General features: G+C 43.0%; 1 protein-coding gene across 1 annotated transcript in view; it reads right to left on the reverse strand.

The window, feature by feature from the left end:
* Positions 1-792: 792 nt before the first annotated feature.
* Positions 793-22,356, reverse strand: part of CHST10 (carbohydrate sulfotransferase 10) — a 70,658-nt gene continuing 49,094 nt past the window's right edge. Inside the window, exons 4-6 of the mRNA XM_069757581.1 lie at positions 13,520-13,751; positions 12,622-12,727; positions 793-3,523 (exon numbers count right to left, since the gene is read on the reverse strand). Coding sequence (XP_069613682.1) covers positions 2,983-3,523; positions 12,622-12,727; positions 13,520-13,751 — 879 coding nt within the window. The 3' untranslated portion in view covers positions 793-2,982. The remainder of the gene's footprint in view (positions 3,524-12,621; positions 12,728-13,519; positions 13,752-22,356) is intronic.

Genomic DNA, 22,356 nt, shown 5'->3' on the forward strand with positions numbered 1-22,356 from the left:
GTCCATATACACTACATCCACTGGGTTCCCTTGGTCCAATCCAGAACTTACCTCTTCATAGAAACTGATCAAATTAGTCTGACATGAACGGTCCCTAGTAAACCCGTGCTGATACTGGGTCATGAGGTTATTCCTCTTCAGATACTCCAGTATAGCATCCCTTAGAATGCCCTCCAGGATTTTATCCACAGTAGAAGTTAAGCTTACTGGCCTATAATTTCCGAGTTCAGTTTTTGTCCCCTTTTTGAATATTGGCACCACATTTGCTATACGCCAGTCCTGTGGTACAGACCCTGTTATTATGGAGTCTTTAAAGATTAAAAATAATGGTCTATCAATGACTGTACTTAATTCCTGCAGTACTCGAGGGTGTATCCCTTCCGGGCCCGGAGATTTGTCAATTTTAGTGATTTTTAGACGCCGCCGCACTTCCTGCTGGGTTAAGCAGGTGACATTTAATTGGGAATTTATATCACTAGTCATTTTTTCTGTCATGGGATTTTCTTGTGTAAATACTGATGAAAAAAAGTCATTTAGCATATTGGCTTTTTCCTCATCCACCATTTCACCCTGACTATTTTTAAGGGGGCCAACACTATCATTTTTTAGTTTCTTACTATTTATGTAGTTAAAGAATACTTTAGGATTATTTTTACTCTCTCTGGCAATGAGTCTCTCTGTCTCAATCTTTGCTGCCTTGATTTGCTTTTTACAGAATTTATTTAATTTTTTGTATTTATTTAATGCCTCCTCACTACCTACTTCCTTTAATTCTCTAAATGCTTTCTTTTTGTCACTTATTGCGCCCCTTACAGCTCTATTTAGCCATAATGGTTTCCTCCTATTTCTAGTATGTTTATTCCCATACGGCACAGGTCCTATCCAGGATGCTAATAAATGTCTCCCATTTTCTTTGTGTATTTTTATGTCTCAGGATATCTTTCCAGTTAATTGCACCAAGATCCTCTCTCATCCGTTGGAAATTTGCCCTCCTGAAGTTTAGTGTCCTTGTAACCCCTCTATTACACATCTTCAAATCTGCCAAAAGGTCATTGTAATCCAGACACATTTTGCACTGTGCGGTTTTTGTTTGCTCCATGTCTTTCGGCTCAAGCCCTCCAATTGAAGCGATCTTGCTAGAAAATGCATTTTGTACCTGGCTTATCTTTCTCCTTGCATATCCAAGTGAATCCCGCTGGCTTACCCGTGGATATTTCAGAGGAGAGATGCCAATGGATGTTAAGCTTGAATTTAGACTTTCAGGAGAACATTCCATTCCATCTGGATCTGATTCAGAGGAAACTGGATCAGCTGATTTTTTTCCTGTTAGCAAATTCTTTTTGACATGATGCACACATCTTCTGGCCAGGCTTCACATCATTCTTTGTAAATTCGATCAACTGGTCAGCTGCTAACAAATTGATAGCTTGCAAATTCTTTTTGGTGTTATGACCTTTCTTCCCAAAAGGATTGCAACACGATTTTTGCACATGATCATATTTGGTCAAGAATGAAGCTTCATGGTGTAAACAGATTTGTGAATGTTCGTCAAAATTTAGTCCCACTCGTCGACGCAGCAATTTCTGTTCATCCAATCCAAAGCTTGTAAACAATTTCAACTCATCCTTGCTATGGGTGAATGTCTCAAGGTGGCACTTCGAATTGTTCGCAAGGCCGATAGAGAACTGGGCCGATTCTTCATCAATTTCATTCTCCATCGCTAAAAAATAAATAATATATGCATTAAAATGTAACAATAGTCAATAACTTTTCATAAATAAAAAGGTTTATAGGTTTTTGATTATAATAGACATTGCTAGAAACAATGCAACTCTAACATGTGATAAGAATCTGAAAATCAAACACAAAATCAATGCATTACGCGCATAAATAACACCATGTTCAGTGGCATTTTTCATTTCTTAAACTGAGAGACTCCAAAAAATACAAACAATGATCCTTGTAGAGAAAAATGTGCTCTTTCTAATGATATCAGAATTAATATATTTTAGGGGTACCCTTTTTGAGAAATTTGACCTAAAAATAGGTAAAATTAGTTTTTTTTAAGTTTTTCATCATATGTGGGTGTGAATATTTCCACAAATACATATGCTTTGACCGTGATATTGCAGCAATGCAAAGTCATGTAGATGTTTGGTGTACAGGGCAAAGCACCAGTTACTATTGGTTTTTGGTCTTGAGTTATATATGGGCAAAGTTTGGCATAAATTTTATGCGATGCGTTTTTCAAGCTACTTTGACACAAAATTGCGGCCGAAATACTGTTGTGTCATAGCCGGTAATAATTTTATCGTGTTTAGCAGCAAATGTTGAGCTAGTATGCCAAATTTCAGCATCATAGCCAGTATAGAACTCTAATGGCTATGTGCCAAAGTTTGCAAAATCCTCTTAGCTGAAGCCGCAGGCTTGGTGGAACCTCCAGTGAAAGGTCAACAGTGCCCAATGTATTTGAGATCTGGCCCTAAAAATTTACAGAACCTCTTTTCAAACATACATGTACATCCTTATACATTTTCAGCAAAATCGGAGAAGGTCGAGTGGGGACCACTGGTCCACTTGACATGGAATGACCCCCATTCTATCCTTATGATAGTGGCTCTTTTGCACTGGAGTTAAAAAAACAAAAACAAGGCAAAATATTGCAACACTTGAATGTATTGCTTTGTGTTCTACAGTGTATATTGCTAATATGTTTAAGCTGTAAACAAAAAATGCTCCTTATTCACATTGGATTTCCAATCCCAACCACCATTATTACCAGAGAAGCCAATCCCCACCAGACAAAATATAATACAGTAGTGCATTAGATACAGTGTTAAGTGGGTTAAGTGCAAATATGATAATGTCAGGAACAACCCACTCACTGTATTCCGTCCTTAAGTGATCAAATAAAACTTCAGTAGTGGTGTCTTTTGTTACAGCTGCAGTGTGGAGCATGAATCCAACGAATGGAGTGACATATTAATGAAACAAAAAAGTTGGTTCTTTATATCCAAAAAGTGTGAAGTCTCCTTCAAATCTTTCATAAAGACGTTTGATGTCCCTCTTGGCTACTTTGGAAAAATAATATTCCACTTTTGATTGGTTGTATTTTGTGATTCCTGGCGGTATAGCGGGGTAAGACACTAGTCTATCGATTCCTGCTTCCCTTAGGATGTAAGGTGCATCCTCCTCCAGAGTCTCATGGTGCCCGACGACATTGTAATTTATTTCACAAGGGGCACAAAGTTCCACATAAGTTACCCAGTGGATTATATGGTCCCCAAACTGGAGATCTAGAAACTTGTGGTTTGGGTCACCGAGATATCGCACAAAGTCTTGAAATTGCAGTCCACCCCAGGATTCTGTGCGATACTTCCGGTACTTGCGGATAATGACTGGAGCAATGTTGTGCTTGTACCATGGCTCAAAACGGGGATTGTGTACAAATTTATCTTTATATGCAGATATGATTCTCTCAAAGGGATCTCTGACAATAAGAAATTTGAAGTATGAATTCAGCCTGAAAACAATGGAAATTAAAAATTATCAGAAATTATTCCATACAAGCGCAGCAAGGTATAATATATATGTTGCACAGAAAATCCCATTACTATTAAATGCCAGTATAAGTTTGGGTGGAAGACCAATAACCACTGCTGAAATTGTCACTTAGTATATTGTTACACAGAGCTCAAACTCTAGGGTGCCAACCCCCGCAGTATCCAAAATTGTTTAAACGTGGATTGTCCGAAACTGTTTATTCATAGATTTATTCCTGCTATTTGCAGTGCACTTTTTCAATTTTTGGAAATCAGTATTTTTTTTTGTACTAAAGAACCAATAAATATGGTTTTAGGGGATTTTTTGTTAGCTGGAAATCACTGCATATACCACGCATATGGAAAAGTATGAACAGGTGTCACCCCAAGTACTGTGGAGGATATATGCGCTCATTATACAGTTAAGTCCATATATATTTGGACAGAGACAACATTTTTCTAATTTTGGTTGTAGACATTACCGCAATGAATTTTAAACAAAACAATTCAGATGCAGTTGAAGTTCAGACTTTCAGCTTTCATTTGAGGGTATCCACATTAAAATTGGATGAAGGGTTTAGGAGTTTCAGCTCCTTAACATGTGCCAACCTGTTTTTAAAGGGACCAAAATAATTGGACATTTGACTCCAATGCTATTTCATGGACAGGTGTGGGCAATCCCTTCGTTATAGCAACACTTTGTTGAGCGGGCACCATCCGACTGTTGGTGTAAAGAAGGGGATCACCATATGCATACCAAACAACAGTAAAGATAGACAAGAACAAGCGTATGCATAGAAATAGGGATCACCACAATAGTTCTAAAAGTAACAAAAGTCTTTATTCAGGGAACAACATACACAAAGACATTTAAAAACATCTAAAAATATGCATAGGGATAATGGGTCCACCACAATATCAGAAATGTTGACAAAAATACGCACATCACAGAGCTAATTCCAATACTATATCACTATTAAACAAACAGAAACCGATCGTGATAGCCCACACCATACAAATATGCACACTGTATAAATCACTGCTCCAAAAAACCGGGCAGTCAGGTTGGTGCTTGTGAGTCACTGAATACCGTGGTCCCACATACATACGGTCACCAGGTGGGGGTATAGTAAAATAAGCACCCGTACCCAATGGTTACCACCAATACACCCCCCTCAATCCTAGGGTGACTCTTACCCAACCTAAGGCATACACCTATAAAGAAGGTCCTAGACTGGCAGGCATATCAGATCAGTGAAGCTGTGTGGGTGCTAAGACCCACGCGTATCGACGCTCGAGGCGTCTTTCTCAAGGTCAGTGTGATACTAAACACGTTGTTCCCAGGTATTTATAATCACAGACAATCTCAAAAGCACCTACCGGGTGTGTAGGGGCATGGCGGCACCAGTGATTCATCCCGGCGTGGTGGTGGATTTACTGCACAGGCGCTGGGAAATATCCCAAAGGGCTGTTCGCGGTAATCCGCGCATGCGCCGAGCGACTGTGTGGTTAGTCCGGTAACCATAGGAACCGCCAGCGCTAATCGTAGCAGCGGCGCCTATGGATAACAATACAACACCTACCAGGTGCGCAGAGATCCGGCAGGGTTGGACGACTTAACGGACATGGACCGACAACTACTACGGGACCTAACAGATCTGCTAGAAGTGAAGACTACCAAGGTAGGCGGAAGTTTGATGGAAGGCTGCCCTCACAAGCAACCCCATCTTTTACCCTGCTCCCCGCTATTCAATTTTTTTTTTAAAAAAGTCAGTAGGAACATCCAGGATATGAGGCTAGACAGACTGGGCCACAACAACTTATCAGGGGAGGAAAGACGGGCGCTCAAGGGACTGAGATCCAATGAGGCCTTTGAGATCAAAGAGGCGGACAAGGGGGGCAACCTGGTGCTGTGGCCCAAGGATATGTATTGTAAGGAGGCAAGGAGACAATTGGACAATTCACGGCACTATGTTGCTCTGCCCTCGGATCCAACCCCAGTATTTAAATCCAGTTTGGACGGACTCTTGAACTGTTCTCATGATCAGGGCATTATTAACAAAAAGGAACTGGATTTTCTGACGGTGAGACACCCGGTGGTTCCGACGTTCTATATGTTACCAAAAGTGCATAAATCTTTGTCGGAGCCACCGGGTAGACCCATTGTTTCAGGGATTGGGGGACTGTATGAAAAGTCGTGTATTTATTTGGACTTTTTTCTGCAGCCCATTGTGCTCAAACTGGACTCCTATATACGGGACTCTTCATTTCACATCCAGCAGTTGGACCCCCTGGTGTTACCTGATGACACCATCCTGGCCACATTTGATGTGGAAGCGCTGTACACTAACATCAACCATGACCTAGGTATTGCAGCCGTGGGGTACTTTTTGGACAAATTTACAACGGGGAATAGGGGCCATGACTCGTTTGTCTTAGACCTTCTCAAAATTATTTTGGAAAAAAACTATTTTATTTTTGACAGGGTCTATTACAAACAGGTGTCTGGTACAGCTATGGGGGCGAGGTGTGCGCCCCCTTATGCAAACCTCTTTATGGGGTGGTGGGAGGAGACTCAGGTGTACAGGAATCGGAACTATCGGGAGCACGTTCTAAAATGGTACCGCTTCATTGATGACATTATTGTCTTATGGACAGGTACAGCGGAAACCCTGGAAGACTTTGTCAAGGAGTTAAACACCAATCAATGCGGTATCCGGTTGACGTCGTGTTATTCCAGTAGTACGGTGGATTTTCTGGATCTGAGGATCATGCTCAAGAACCATCGGATCACCACGACCCTCTTCCGCAAGAAGACAGCCACCAATAACATCTTGCACTACTCCAGCTTCCACCCAAACCATCTACGGAATAGTATCCCAAAGGGACAGTTCCTGCGTGCTAGGAGGAACTGTAGTACCATGGCAAGTTTTCAGGAGGAATCAAAATTACTTACAAAACGTTTCCAGGAACGGGGGTACCCACGGAGAGTTGTCTTGAGAGCATTCGAGTTTTCTCGGCAAAAAACAAGAGAAGAGGTCCTCAGGACACAACAGAGAAACAAGAACCAACTCAGTCTGATTACGAGGTTTAATAACCAGTGGAAAGATGTATACCATATAATGGAGTCCAACTGGGGGATCCAACTCAGTGACACGAGACTGAAGACAATTATCCCGAGTAGACCTAGGATGGTGGCAAGGAGAGCGTCTAATCTGAAGGACTGCCTGACTAGGAGCCACTACAAGCGACTGACGACCAGAACATGTGCAGGTAAAACCGTCATTGGGTCTTACCCTTGTGGGAGCTGTTCTATTTGCCCACTCATGTTGGCCGAGGTGGAGACCTAGATCCCGTCTCTGCCTTTCCAGGTTAAATCAAAATCATATTTTAACTGCCGTACGAGGAATCTGGTGTATGCCCTTATTTGTGGATGTCAAAAAATCTATGTTGGCCAAACCACCCAAGAGTTGCGCCGCAGGGTGCAACAGCACATTTCGAACATCACTATGGCTAAAAATGACAGGGAGAAGGGGAAGCAGATTACTTCGGTGGCCACCCACTTTTTAGAACATCACAATGGCAGCCACAGGACCCTTCGCGTTATGGGCTTAGAGGGGGTGACCTCCAGTATTAGGGGTGGTAGGATAAAGGACGAGCTGCTGAGAAAGGAATCCCGTCTAATTTTCGAACTAAAGAGCCTGGCACCGGGCGGGCTGAATGAAGAGCTATTGTACACGGGTTTCTACAAAAGAATCTAGACCCTGTGACCTATGACCGCCTTGTGGTTTTCCGTGTACCTTGGTCTGTTAGTGCGGGTTGGTTGTGGGCACTACTATATGTTTAACTGATCCCTGGTTTCATTTTAGTTGATATAGGTGGCCCAGTTGGCTATCGGTAGTTTGACCGGATGTTACGGATCTGTAGCCCCAATTTGAACTTGGACCCTCTGGAGAAGAAACCCTTTAGGCGGAGAAGAACTATGGATGGATGAAAGATCTTAATCATTGGATTTGAGGGACATTTATGTGTGGTGTCCGCACTGGTCCACCACTTTATCTTTTGTCCCTCCTCACCTATCAACCTGTATAGCATTAACTGTCTTTTGAACTGTGATCAATGAAAGCAGCCACTAGGTCTTTTGTAATAGATACCTCTTAACCACTATGGTTGACTGTGGACTGATTTACTGGTGTTGGATGTGTGGTTCTTGTTCTGTCCCCTTCTAAGGAAATGATGGGGGGATGGTCTGTCCCTCATCCACGTATGCCCTCCTTCTCCCCCAAAAAGAATCCCACCTACCTAGTGTCATTATTACATTAGTATATTATGGGAGGATCTGAGATATTAGAGTTATTGATGTTTTTTAACACAATCTGAAACCATACTAGCTAAAATATTTCTGTCCAATGGATACATTGTATATATCTTCCCCCTTTTTTATCACTATAGATATTACTTGGACCAAGGGTTGGTCTGGCTGCGTTCGATGTATTGGGCGAATATCGCTTGACCCCCTTATACACCCTGCATGGGAGGTTTTGGCATATCTTTAGTTGTGGGTGAGTAAGATTTTCTGTACGATATTACTGCTACATGGCAGGACACTTCTGTGGGGACACCTATGCTTCAGCCCCCTGTCCATGAATTAGGTGGTTGTAGTGGGTGTATCTAATATCCCATTGTGTCCAGTGTATTTCAATAGCGTGTATGTGTTAGAGCATGTACCCTGGCCAGGGTTGTTTGACGGATGCCTGCATATGTTATCTTGCTCTTGTTATTTTGCATCCTCCCTGCTGCCGATGTGCGTGACCGCTGGAAACATTCTGGGTCACAAGTTGCAACTATGGGCGGAGCCTGAGTGTACCCTGTGAATGGGGGAAGATGTTTCTATATCTGGCGCATGCGCGGTTCGCCGCGACAAAGAATATGCAAAAATCCCCCTATGTCTGTGGGGTCAAGCTGCCATCACGTCTGAGTGCTGCACCGGCGCTACCGGATCTCTGCGCACCTGGTAGGTGTTGTATTGTTATCCATAGGCGCCGCTGCTACGATTAGCGCTGGCGGTTCCTATGGTTACCGGACTAACCACACAGTCGCTCGGTGCATGCGCGGATTACCGCGAACAGCCCTTTGGGATATTTCCCAGCGCCTGCGCAGTAAATCCACCACCACGCCGGGATGAATCACCGGCGCCGCCATGCCCCTACACACCCGGTAGGTGCTTTTGAGATTGTCTGATTATAAATACCTGGGAACAACGTGTTTAGTATCACACTGACCTTGAGAAAGACGCCTCGAGCGTCGATACGCATGGGTCTTGGCACCCACACAGCTTTACTGATCTGATGTGCCTGCCAGTCTAGGACCTTCTTTATAGGTGTATGCCTTAGGTTGGGTAAGAGTCACCCTAGGATTGAGGGGGTGTATTGGTGGTAACCATTGGGTACGGGTGCTTATTTTGCTATACCCCCACCTGGTGACCGTATGTATGTGGGACCACGGTATTCAGTGGCTCACATGCACCAACCTGACTGCCCGGTTTTTTGGAGCAGTGATTTATACAGTGCGCACATTTGTATGGTGTGGGCTATCACGATCGGTTTCTGTTTATGTTTAATAGTGATATAGTATTGGAATTAGCTGTGTGATGTGCGTATTTTTGTCAGCATTTATCTGATATTGTGGTGGACCCATTATCCCTATGCATGTTTTAAGATGTTTTTAAAATGTCTTTGTGTATGTTGTTCCCTGAATAAAGACTTTTCTTACTTTTAGAACTATTGTGGTGATCCCTATTTCTATGCATACGCTTGTTCTTGTCAATCCCTTCATTATGTCATTCCCAATTAAGCAGATAAAAGGCCTGGAGTTGATTTTAGGTGTGGTGCTTGCATTTGGAAGGTTTTGCTGTGAAGTAAACATGCGGTCAAAGGAGCTCTCCATGCAGGTGAAACAAGCCATCCTTAAGCTGCGAAAACAGAAAAAAACCCATCCGAGAAATTGCTACAATATTAGGAGTGGCAAAATCTACAGTTTGGTACATCCTGAGAAAGAAAGCAAGCACTGGTGAACTCATCAATGCAAAAAGACCTGGGCGCCCACGTTAGACAACAGTGGTGGATGATCGCAGAATAATCTCCATGGTGAAGAGAAACCCCTTCACAACAGCCAACCAAGTGAACAACACTCTCCAGGAGGTCGGCGTATCAATATCCAAATCTACCATAAAGAGAAGACTGCATGAAAGTAAATACAGAGGGTTCACTGCACGGTGCAAGCCACTCATAAGCATCAAGAATAAATAGGCTATAATGGACTTTGCTAAAAAACATCTAAAAAAGCCAGCACAGTTCTGGAAGAACATTCTTTGGACAGATTAAACCAAGATCAACCTCTACCAGAATGATGGAAAGAGAAAAGTATGGCGAAGGCTTGGTACAACTCATGATCCAAAGCATAGCACATCATCTGTAAAACACGGCGGAGGCAGTGTGATGGCTTGGGCATGCATGGCTGCCAGTGGCACTGGGTCACTAGTGTTTATTGATGATGTGACACAGGACAGAAGCAGCCGAATGAATTCTGAGGTATTCAGAGCCATACTGTGTGCTCAGATCCAGCCAAATGCAGCCTAACTGATTGGTCGTCGTTTCATACTACAGATGGACAATGACCCAAAAACATACAGCCAAAGCAACCCAGGAGTTTATTAAAGCAAAGAAGTGGGATATTCTTGAATGGCAAAGTCATTCACCTGATCTCAACCCAATTGAGCATGCATTTCACTTGTTAAAGAAAGGCCCACAAACAAACTGCAACTGAAAACCACCGCAGTGAAGGCCTGGCAGAGCATCAAAAAGGAGGAAACACAGCGTCTGGTGATGTCCATGAGTTCAAGACTTCAGGCAGTCATTGCCAACAAAGGGTTTTCAACCAAGTACTAGAAATGAAGATTTTATTTAAAATTATTTAATCTGTCCAATTACTTTTGGTCCCTTTAACCCTGCTGTTCTGTTGGTCAAAAATGACCGACTTTGAACTTCAATATTCTTTAAAATATTCAAGATGCGGCTCTGAAACCCGTGGCCGACCGACCCATCCTCATTTAAGTCAATCAACCAAGTTTCAGAACCGCATCTTGAACACCCCAAAAAATACCAAAGTTCAAAATAGGTCTCCCCAGACCGAACAGAACAGCAGGGTTAAAAACAGGGTGGCACAGGTTAAGAAGCTGAAGCTCCTAAACCCTTCATTCAATTTTAATGTGGATACCCTCAAATGAAAGCTGAAAGTCTGAACTTCAACTGCATCTGAATTGTTTTGTTTAAAATTCATTGTGGTAATGTCTATAACCAAAATTAGAAAAATGTTGTCTCTGTCCAAATATATATGGACTTAAAGGGACTGTCACCTGAATTTGGAGGGAACAATTTTCAGCCATAGAGGCGGGGTTTTTTGGTGTTTGATTCACCCTTTCCTTACCCGCTGGCTGCAATATTGGATTGAAGTTCATTCTCTGTCCTCCGTAGTACATGCCTGCACAAGGCAATCTTGCCTTGCGCAGGCGTGTACTAGGGAGGACAGAGAATGAACTTCAATCCAATATTGCAGCCAGCATGCAGCCAGCGGGTAAGGAAAGGGTGAATCAAACACCCGAAAACCCAGCCTCTATGGCTGAAAATTGTTCCCTCCAAATTCAGGTGACAGAGTCCCTTTAACTGTATATAAATTCTAGATAAAAGTAGATACATTTTATTTTGTGACCAATATTTTTACAGCCATTGCCAATCAGTGAAAGATTTGCCATGTTGCTATACCTCTTTTGTCCCCCATTTGACACACATGCAGAAGGTGACAAATTTCTCCCAGCTGGAAACTTAAAATAACACATTTTTAGCCTGACAAACCACTGGTGCTGGACTATCAAACAGCATACAGGGAGACAGGCATTCAGGACAAGGAATTGAAGAGCAGCAGGAGCAAAGATTGCTGGGAAGTGAGGGAATAATCATATGGATTGCATATACGGTAATAAAAGCAGGAGAAGCGGGACAGATCCTGAACATATTAGGCCAGTATGTTCATCAAAAGCAACTGCAACCTACAGCAGTAGTTTAGGGCAGCCAGACCATGCTTTTTCTCGGCAACTATTTAAATAGAAAAACAGTAAATGCCTTCTGATAATTTTCTGATAAACATAAGCTGTTAGGAAAGATATATTAGTTTAGAGGGAATCCCATCAGCAGGTTTTTGGTACCTCATCTGAGAAACACAACATGAAGAGCAAACTCACCAATAATTGTCAAATGACAAATGCACTCGCATCTTTTTTGCACTTTTTATCATCTTTTTGCAGGGTGCAGAAGGGCCCCTTTATGTTGTTCCTTGTGTGTTGCATGTATATATATAGTGCTGGACGGCCCGCCTGCTAAGACTATGGGCGTGATCAATAGGTTGTCCAGACACTGTGCAGCACATTTATCTGTGTGAATAGTGTCTTATGCAAGCCTTACCTGTGTGCATTTTTGTTACTTCGCAGCCAACCCCTCTAATGATTGGGCGAGCGGGTGGTTGCTCTCATCAGTAGCTTGCACCGATTCTGCTGCTTTAGCATTTATTATCAGGGGCCTGCTGCACCCTGCGAGTGCATTTGTCATTTGACAAGTTTTGGTGAGTTTGCTCTTCATGTTGTGTTTTTTTTTTTGTTTTTTTCTATTTTAGCTGTACTGTACCTCATCTGAGAGCAGAGAATTAGCAATATAAACCCTATCATCATGGAAAACACTATTCCAAATAGATTAATGGACCATTATAGCAAAAATTGGGAGCTAAAACTTAACTTTTAATGTGTTATTAAAATTGACATATTGAGACACAACATGATAAAGACGCACAAATATTGACACCCTCAATGGGTATCAAAGACCGAATAAATTTCGGTACTACACAGAAATATACTGATCCAATGACAAGTTCTGATGTACGTGGATCATCGCAGCACTTTAAGATGAAAGGTAAGAAAAAATATTTGGTAATTTTGCATTGTATACCCGGCTGTAAACCGCAGTAGCCATACCTCTCCTGAACATCTGACCTACTGTATGAAGATAGCCTAGGAAGACCATTCTTTTCATGGTCGTGAACCACATTTTCTGGGATATCCTCAATTGATGAAAACGCCTCTGCAAAACAATGGAAAATGAGATATACAGTATATAAATGTTTTCACTCTTTCAGGCAAATGGCTAGCTTTAAAAAAAAAGTGAACTCTATTTGATAAATAACCTGGCAATTTCAGAATAGACATTTTAAAATTAAAAGAAAATCTGTCAGTAGATCTGAAATCCATAGTTTTAATTCATACATAAATGTGGCATCACACAGCCTTTCCCATAAAGCATTTTTTCCATGGGAAAATAATGCAATAATATTTGACTGTCCATGATTGTCTATGTCCTTAGTATGGGGAAGTAACGTACTCTTCTGCACATACTGTCATATGTGAGGGTATCAAATTTTTTTTTTTTTTTTATTGCACCATTGACATGTTGGGACAGATTTGCAAAACTAATGTACGGTAAGTGAGAAGAGGGACATGAAAGATGTAACCTGGTTTCTATGGGCAATGTCCTCAATTTGCCTTAAAGTAGTTTAGATAAACTGCACTGGTTGTTTCCAGCTACTATTTTTACACCTTAGAAGGAATTGTAGCTGCTGATAGATACCCATCTAGAGAGGAAATCAGCATAGGACTGACACCATTTCTACTGCCAGAAATCTTATACTATGGTGTGAAGCAGAAAGTACAGAGCCAAATACAACATAAATATAACACAGCATTTTTTTTCAAAATTTAGAACAAGGGGACAACTCCTTTCATTTTTTTTTATTTTTTTTTTAACTTGTTAAAATAAATATTCAATAAACTGGTCTTAGAGGAATATAGAAAATGATTTTAAATTGTTTACAATTACCATTTAAAACAATGAGAACTTTTTTCCACTGGGTATTTCCTACTTTAGGGGTCTGACAAAATAAGATTCTGTGCTTGTCAGAGACAAATATTCGATCCAACACAAACTTGGAAACAAAGGAATGTGAGAGGTTCCTGAGAGATTCATTCCTGCAGACACTTCTGAGTAGCTCCAGTCGTTCCTTGTGGATGAGATCAACGAGGGTGAGATTCTTCAACGTGTCCACTGTCGGCTGAAATGAATGATTACACATCTTAAAAACGTTGCCGTTTCGTGGTTACTTACACATTCAGGTGCAGGTTCAGAAATTACTATTGTTGTTCCATATACGACATATGTACACGACTGTATTGTTTCTGAAATACCTGATAAAAAGAACATTGTCGGTAGAATGGATAAAAAAAAGAATATAAATGAGGAGATAACAGTTTTGACTTGTTCAGTTAAGTAATACAAAATATTTTAATCAAATTGATTTGATTTTAAATGTTATATCAGCAATTTTTCCATTTTAGACTCGCCCTATCAGGAAATAGGTAAGGTAGTAGCAGCTCCTGGAATCACCAAAAACATAAATGTCACATAAAGCTGTCATTGATGTTAGACGGGGCAATACATGGTATTAAGAAATGGGGTAGGTGAACTTTTGATCAGGGTCATTTGGATGTTTTGGGGTGTCATTATGATTTAAATAGAAAAAACACAGTAATAGAAACTTGATTCCAGCTCACCCAGTTGCTCTATGCTCATCCACCAGGGGTTCAGACACCGGCCTCGCCCTGGCCTCACATCAAGGAAAATAGAAAAAAAAAATTGGAGTCCGGCTCAACAGGACTGGATTTTCCTTTTCTTTTTCAAAAGAAAATAGTGCATACAAAAGAAAAAAAGAGTCATGAGTAAGACTGCCTAGTGCAGTCAAAACACGTCAACTAGGTCATGTCGACCATGTAAATTTTTCTTTTGTATGCACTATATTTTCTTTTGAAAAAGAAAAAGGAAAATCCAGTCCTGTTGAACCAGACTCCAATTTTTTCTATTTTCCTTAATGTCAGAAAACACAGTAGTTTGACAATAAATGAGATCAGAGACAGTTTTGGTCGACAACCCCCAGAGACCTTCCTCCTATCTGCCCAGCCCTCTTCCTCCAAAACCAACTTCACCATTACAGAAAATCGACTCTCCACTCTACGCTCAAAATCACATCTCACCACCTGTGCACTTGACCCGATCCAATCCCACTTCATCCCAAACCCCACCAGTCTTCATCCCAACCCAATATATCACTAAAAACTGTTGTTTTCCCCTCCAGCTTTAAACATGCCTCAATCACACCTATCCTCAAAAAGCCCTCTCTTGACCCATCCACTTTATGTAGCTATCGCCCTATATCTCTTCTCGCCTATGCCTCAAAACTACTGGAACAAAACGTCCATCTTGAACTGTCCGCCCACCTCTCTTCTTGCTGCTCTTCGACCGCCTACAATCTGGCTTCCGGCTGCACCACTCCACTGAAACTGCCCTAACTAAGGTCACCAATGACCTATTAACCGCCAAGGCCAAGCGACACTACTCTATCCTCCTCCTCAACCTGTCCTCTGCCTTTGACACAGTGGAACCACCAGTACCACCAGCGGAACACCATCACACCACACACACACAGTATACGCCGTACGCACCCCCCACACACAAACACTATATATGCTGTACGCACCACACACTGTATACGCCGTACGCAGCCTCTTGCGTGGTACCACCAGCGGAACACCGTCGCAAACACGCCACCTCCAGGATCAGCCGAATGATTCACTGACCGCCGCCATCTTTGTACAGGAGGAACACATGCGAAGGTTTAATGTAACCGCCGCTATCTGGCTGCACAAAGATGGAGGCGGTCTGATTTACTACACCTGTGCGAATTCCGAGCAGGCGTAGTGAATCATTCACCTGATCCCAGTTGCAGATGCGTGACGTGTCTACAGGCAAAGGAAGCCGGTCACATTAAAGGGGTTTTCCCATGAACTAAAGTTCATTTTAAAAACTGACTGTGTCTGATCGTGTACTGAGCATACCACAGCTCCTGGGCAGGGGAAGAAGCAAAAGACAATACTGACATTACAGCAGGGGATCACAGAAGATTCATTTTGTGAGGTAAAATTTTTCACTGACTGTTTCTAAAAAATATTTTACCTCACAAAATGTATCCTCTGCCATCTCCTGCTGTAATGTTAGTATTGTCTTTTACTTACATGAGAGACAGCACAGTGATGGAGAAAAAGAGAGCACACGGCTAAATAAGATTAAAATAGATAAATCTCCGGGTCCGGATGGCATACACCCACGAGTACTTAGAGAACTAAGTAATGTAATAGATAAACCATTATTTCTTATTTTTAGGGACTCTATAGCGACAGGGTCTGTTCCGCAGGACTGGCGCATTGCAAATGTGGTGCCAATATTCAAAAAGGGCTCTAAAAGTGAACCTGAAAATTATAGGCCAGTAAGTCTAACCTCTATTGTTGGTAAAATATTTGAAGGGTTTCTGAGGGATGTTATTCTGGATTATCTCAATGAGAATAACTGTTTAACTCCATATCAGCATGGGTTTATGAGAAATCGCTCCTGTCAAACCAATCTAATCAGTTTTTATGAAGAGGTAAGCTATAGGCTGGACCACGGTGAGTCATTGGACGTGGTATATCTCGATTTTTCCAAAGCGTTTGATACCGTGCCGCACAAGAGGTTGGTACACAAAATGAGAATGCTTGGTCTGGGGGAAAATGTGTGTAAATGGGTTAGTAACTGGCTTAGTGATAGAAAGCAGAGGGTGGTTATAAATGGTATAGTCTCTAACTGGGTCGCTGTGACCAGTAGGGTACCGCAGGGGTCGGTATTGGGACATGTCCGCTTCAACATATTTATTAATGATCTGGTAGAAGGTTTACACAGTAAAATATCGATATTTGCAGATGATACAAAACTATGTAAAGCAGTTAATACAAGAGAAGATAGTATTCTGCTACAGATGGATCTGAATAAGTTGGAAACTTGGGCTGAAAGGTGGCAGATGAGGTTTAACAATGATAAATGTAAGGTTATACACATGGGAAGAAGGAATCAATATCACCATAAATAATAGATAAACCATTATTTCTTATTTTTAGTGACTCTATAGCGACAGGGTCTGTTCCGCAGGACTGGCGCATAGCAAATGTGGTGCCAATATTCAAAAAGGGCTCTAAAAGTGAACCTGGAAATTATAGGCCAGTAAGTCTAACCTCTATTGTTGGTAAAATATTTGAAGGGTTTCTGAGGGATGTTATTCTGGATTATCTCAATGAGAATAACTGTTTAACTCCATATCAGCATGGGTTTATGAGAAATCGCTCCTGTCAAACCAATCTAATCAGTTTTTATGAAGAGGTAAGCTATAGACTGGACCAAGGTGAGTCATTGGACGTGGTATATCTCGATTTTTCCAAAGCGTTTGATACCGTGCCGCACAAGAGGTTGGTACACAAAATGAGAATGCTTGGTCTGGGGGAAAATGTGTGTAAATGGGTTAGTAACTGGCTTAGTGATAGAAAGCAGAGGGTGGTTATAAATGGTATAGTCTCTAACTGGGTCGCTGTGACCAGTGGGGTACCGCAGGGGTCAGTATTGGGACCTGTTCTCTTCAACATATTCATTAATGATCTGGTAGAAGGTTTACACAGTAAAATATCGATATTTGCAGATGATACAAAACTATGTAAAGCAGTTAATACAAGAGAAGATAGTATTCTGCTACAGATGGATCTGGATATGTTGGAAACTTGGGCTGAAAGGTGGCAGATGAGGTTTAACAATGATAAATGTAAGGTTATACACATGGGAAGAGGGAATCAATATCACCATTACACACTGAATGGGAAACCACTGGGTAAATCTGACAGGGAGAAGGACTTGGGGATCCTAGTTAATAATAAACTTACCTGGAGCAGCCAGTGCCAGGCAGCAGCTGCCAAGGCAAACAGGATCATGGGGTGCATTAAAAGAGGTCTGGATACACATGATGAGAGCATTATACTGCCTCTGTACAAATCCCTAGTTAGACCGCACATGGAGTACTGTGTCCAGTTTTGGGCACCGGTGCTCAGGAAGGATATAATGGAACTAGAGAGAGTACAAAGGAGGGCAACAAAATTAATAAAGGGGATGGGAGAACTACAATACCCAGATAGATTAGCGAAATTAGGATTATTTAGTCTAGAAAAAAGACGACTGAGGGGCGATCTAATAACCATGTATAAGTATATAAGGGGACAATACAAATATCTCGCTGAGGATCTGTTTATACCAAGGAAGGTGACGGGCACAAGGGGGCATTCTTTGCGTCTGGAGGAGAGAAGGTTTTTCCACCAACATAGAAGAGGATTCTTTACTGTTAGGGCAGTGAGAATCTGGAATTGCTTGCCTGAGGAGGTGGTGATGGCGAACTCAGTCGAGGGGTTCAAGAGAGGCCTGGATGTCTTCCTGGAGCAGAACAATATTGTATCATACAATTATTAGGTTCTGTAGAAGGACGTAGATCTGGGTATTTATTATGATGGAATATAGGCTGAACTGGATGGACAAATGTCTTTTTTCGGCCTTACTAACTATGTTACTATGTTACTAACTATGTTACCATTACACACTGAACGGGAAACCACTGGGTAAATCTGACAGGGAGAAGGACTTGGGGATCCTAGTTAATGATAAACTTACCTGGAGCAGCCAGTGCCAGGCAGCAGCTGCCAAGGCAAACAGGATCATGGGGTGCATTAAAAGAGGTCTGGATACACATGATGAGAGCATTATACTGCCTCTGTACAAATCCCTAGTTAGACCGCACATGGAGTACTGTGTCCAGTTTTGGGCACCGGTGCTCAGGAAGGATATAATGGAACTAGAGAGAGTACAAAGGAGGGCAACAAAATTAATAAAGGGGATGGGAGAACTACAATACCCAGATAGATTAGCGAAATTAGGATTATTTAGTCTAGAAAAAAGACGACTGAGGGGCGATCTAATAACCATGTATAAGTATATAATGGGCCAATACAAATATCTCGCTGAGGATCTGTTTATACCAAGGAAGGGGACGGGCACAAGGGGGCATTCTTTGCGACTGGAGGAGAGAAGGTTTTTCCACCAACATAGAAGAGGATTCTTTACTGTTAGGGCAGTGAGAATCTGGAATTGCTTGCCTGAGGAGGTGGTGATGGCGAACTCAGTCGAGGGGTTCAAGAGAGGACTGGATGTCTTCCTGAAGCAGAACAATATTGTATCATACAATTATTAGGTTCTGTAGAAGGACGTAGATCTGGGGATTTATTATGATGGAATATAGGCTGAACTGGATGGACAAATGTCTTTTTTCGGCCTTACTAACTATGTTACTATGTTACAAGGGGGAGAGCACATGGGGTACACAGGTCAAAGAAGAGATGACTTGAGAGGAGCAGACAGAAGATGCAGGAGAGAGAAAGCGCACAGGGGTGAGATAAACAGAGCACAGGGGGGAGACAGCTCAAACAGGACAGCACATGAGGGGAGAACAGCACAGGAAGGAGAAAGACAGCAGACAATGGGGATAGCACATGGGGTAGACAGGTCAAAGAAGAGAGCACAGATGGGAGAAGTCAGCACATGGGGAAAGAGAGAGTGGATAGGTAGGTGAGCACATGGGGGGGGGAAGAGATTCTCAATGCTGCAAAGCCTGCCCCATCGTGACATTACCGCCCTCCCAATGTGATAGTATCATGCCTCCATCTAGTAATAATAATAAATGGCTTCACACAACCAATAGCCATGAGTGGAGAAAAGGTTTTGATATTATCATTCATATTCCATATTCATATTTTTGCCAAAAGAGCAAAAATTCTGCCAGGGTAAAGTAAACTTTTGAGCACAAATGTATATAGTCACCATTGTGTCACGCATGCGCCCAGACTGGTTGGCGCGGGCATATGGGGGTGTGGCCCCACTGGACCACAGACCAAACTTCCCTGGAAGGGGCGTGACTAAGTAGCTTCCTAGGTGTTCGCTGGAGCCTCTGATGGTGAGGTCAGACTTGTGCAACAGGAAGCTACCAGGTGCCACTCCAGGGTGATGTCTGGCTGTGGCTGCTGATCCCACTAAGGAACGGAGCGGGCACGGCTGGCACTCTGGCTGACAGGCGGGCACGGCTGGGACACAGGCAGGCAGGCGGGTACAACAGAGACACTGGCGGGCAGGCGGACACGGCTGGCTCTCTGGTAGGCAGGTGGGTACGGCTGGAACATAGGAAGAACCGGTAGGGACAGGTCTGCAGGCAGGTATGAGAAACAGGTAGGAGCCTGTACAGACAGGAGGACTAAGTAACAAGTAGAAGGTGGAACTAAGAGAAGAGAAGGAGAAGGCAGAGCCAAGGGCGGGGCCGCAAGAGGCGGAGCCAAGGGGAGAGACGCTGGAGGCGGAGCCAAGAGCGGAGACGCTGGAGGCGGAGCCAAGAGCGGAGACGCTGGAGGCGGAGCCAAGAGCGGAGACGCTGGAGGCGGAGCCAAGAGCGGAGACGCTGGAGGCGGAGCCAAGAGCGGAGACGCTGGAGGCGGAGCCAAGAGCGGAGACGCTGGAGGCGGAGCCAAGAGCGGAGACACTGGAGGCGGAGCCAAGAGAAGAGACGCTGGAGGCGGAACAAAGAGCAGAGACGCTGGAGGCGGAACAAAGAGCAGAGACGCTGGAGGCGGAGCCAAGAGCGGAGACGGAGCCAAATGTAGAAACACAGGAGGCGGAGCCAGATAGAACCGCAAAGAGCGGAGCCAGATAGAACCGCAAAGAGCGGAGCCACAGGGTAAAGCCAGAGAGTGCGAAGCAAGGTCTGAGTGCAGAGCCGCAAGAGTGCGGAGTGTAAGCAGAGTGAGAACACAAGGAAAGACAAAGCAGGAAAGGAAGCCACAGACAAGGATACCGAGAAAAGACAAAGTACAGACAAGGCAATGGAGCAAGACACAGGGACAAAGACACAGGGACCAGGATATTCTGCCTCCTGGAGGGCGGATCAAGGCAATAGCACAGAGAAAAGCTCAGAGGGAGTAACTCAGAGCAAGGCTAGGCAAACTCAGCAGCTAAACACTAACTGAGCTAACACATTGCACAGGCCCAGAGCACAGGGTGGAGCTGCACTATATACAGGAGGCCTCTTGATAATTGGTCAGGAACTGATTAGACAAATGCACCTGATTCCTATAAGAACCAGAGAGTTCAGGCGCCGGCCCCCTATACACATAGCCATGAGGCATGCAGAGAGCAGAGACACAGAACATGGAGCTGGCATGAAACAAAAACCACATAATGACCTGGAGCAGTGGGTAAGATAGTGTGAGAGATGTGAGGCCATGCCGTGATGCCAGCAGAGTTGTTACACATTGTTACAGCGAACTGTGGATAAATCAATTGTACAGCAATATATTTATTTGCAATATATTGGCACGAAAAGTAACAGAAGGCTAAATAATTCCACTTGTGGAAACAGCCTCTCCAACAAGTTTTAAAGGGTGATTCACTTTTAGAAAAGTGGATCCCATACGATTACTGGAATTTAAAATAGCAAAAATAGATAGACCGTACTCTTCTTCCTTTGCGCTGGTTCTCAATCGCTGCCTCAATCTTAGTATTTGGCTGAATAAGGCTACGTTCAGACTAGCGTTGTGCTAGTGTGCGTCGGGCGACGCAGCGGCGACGCACGCGTCATGCGCCCCTATGTTTAACATGGGGGACGCATGCGTTTTTGTTTGTTGCGTTTGCATTTTTCTTGCGTCTGATTTTCGGCAAAAAACGACGCACGCGTCGCAAAACGCAGCGTTTTTGCGTGCGTTGTGTCGCCGACGCAGCGGCGCACAACGCTAGTCTGAACGTAGCCTTAGAGAGGTTATGTCAACACTGCACATCACTGTTGCAGCCAATCCACCAAGCTCAGCATTTCGAGCCATCTATATTGGGAGAACTGCTGATCTGACTGGCTGCAGTGGTGATGTGAACCGTTAGGCTATGTGCACACGTTCAGGAATTCATGCAGAAAATTCCTGTGAAAATCCGGACATCTCTGAGATTTCCGCATGAAATCCGCATGCGTTTTTTTACGCGGTTTTGACGCGTTTTTGACGCGGTTTTTTCCGGACATTTCCCAATGCATTAGACGGTGGGAAAACAGCGAAAAAAAAAAAAAAAAAAAAAAAAAAAAAAAAAAAAAAAAAAAAAAATCGCAAAATTAATGAGCAGGTTCATTATTTTTCCGCAATGCGTTTTTGATGCGGAAAAACGCACATCATGTGCACAGAAATTGCGGATTTCATTAAAAACGATAGGATGCTTAATGTATGCAGATTATTTGCGGTTTTATAGCGTTTTTATAGCGCAAAAATGCTAGAAAACCGCAAATAATCTGCAACGTGCGCACATAGCCGGTAAAGTCACCGCTGCAGCTAAAACACAGAGACCGAAGCAGTGGCAGAGAGCCAGCGATAGAGCGGGGAAGGTAGTATCAGTAGTTTGCCAGTTTTTACCATCAGTGATTTTTCTAGTTGGAAAAAAAATTAATTGCAAAGCTTCTCCTGCCCACTGCAATGTTAAAAACTGACAGCACACTTTTGCAATGTGTGCAGTCAGTGATATTTCATGGACTCCTAGGCCTGTATGGGTAATTTTGATTCATGACAGACACAAAAATAGTGAACATGTTTCTGTGTTTTAGTTTTTGCAGACATGTAAGGACTCGTGAACAGCTCCATGAATTATAATGCCGTATAAATGCTAAGGGACTTTGAATGCGAGGACAC

Source organism: Ranitomeya imitator, chromosome 3, assembly GCF_032444005.1.
Source record: "Ranitomeya imitator isolate aRanImi1 chromosome 3, aRanImi1.pri, whole genome shotgun sequence".
In the NCBI taxonomy this organism is placed as follows: domain Eukaryota; kingdom Metazoa; phylum Chordata; class Amphibia; order Anura; family Dendrobatidae; genus Ranitomeya; species Ranitomeya imitator.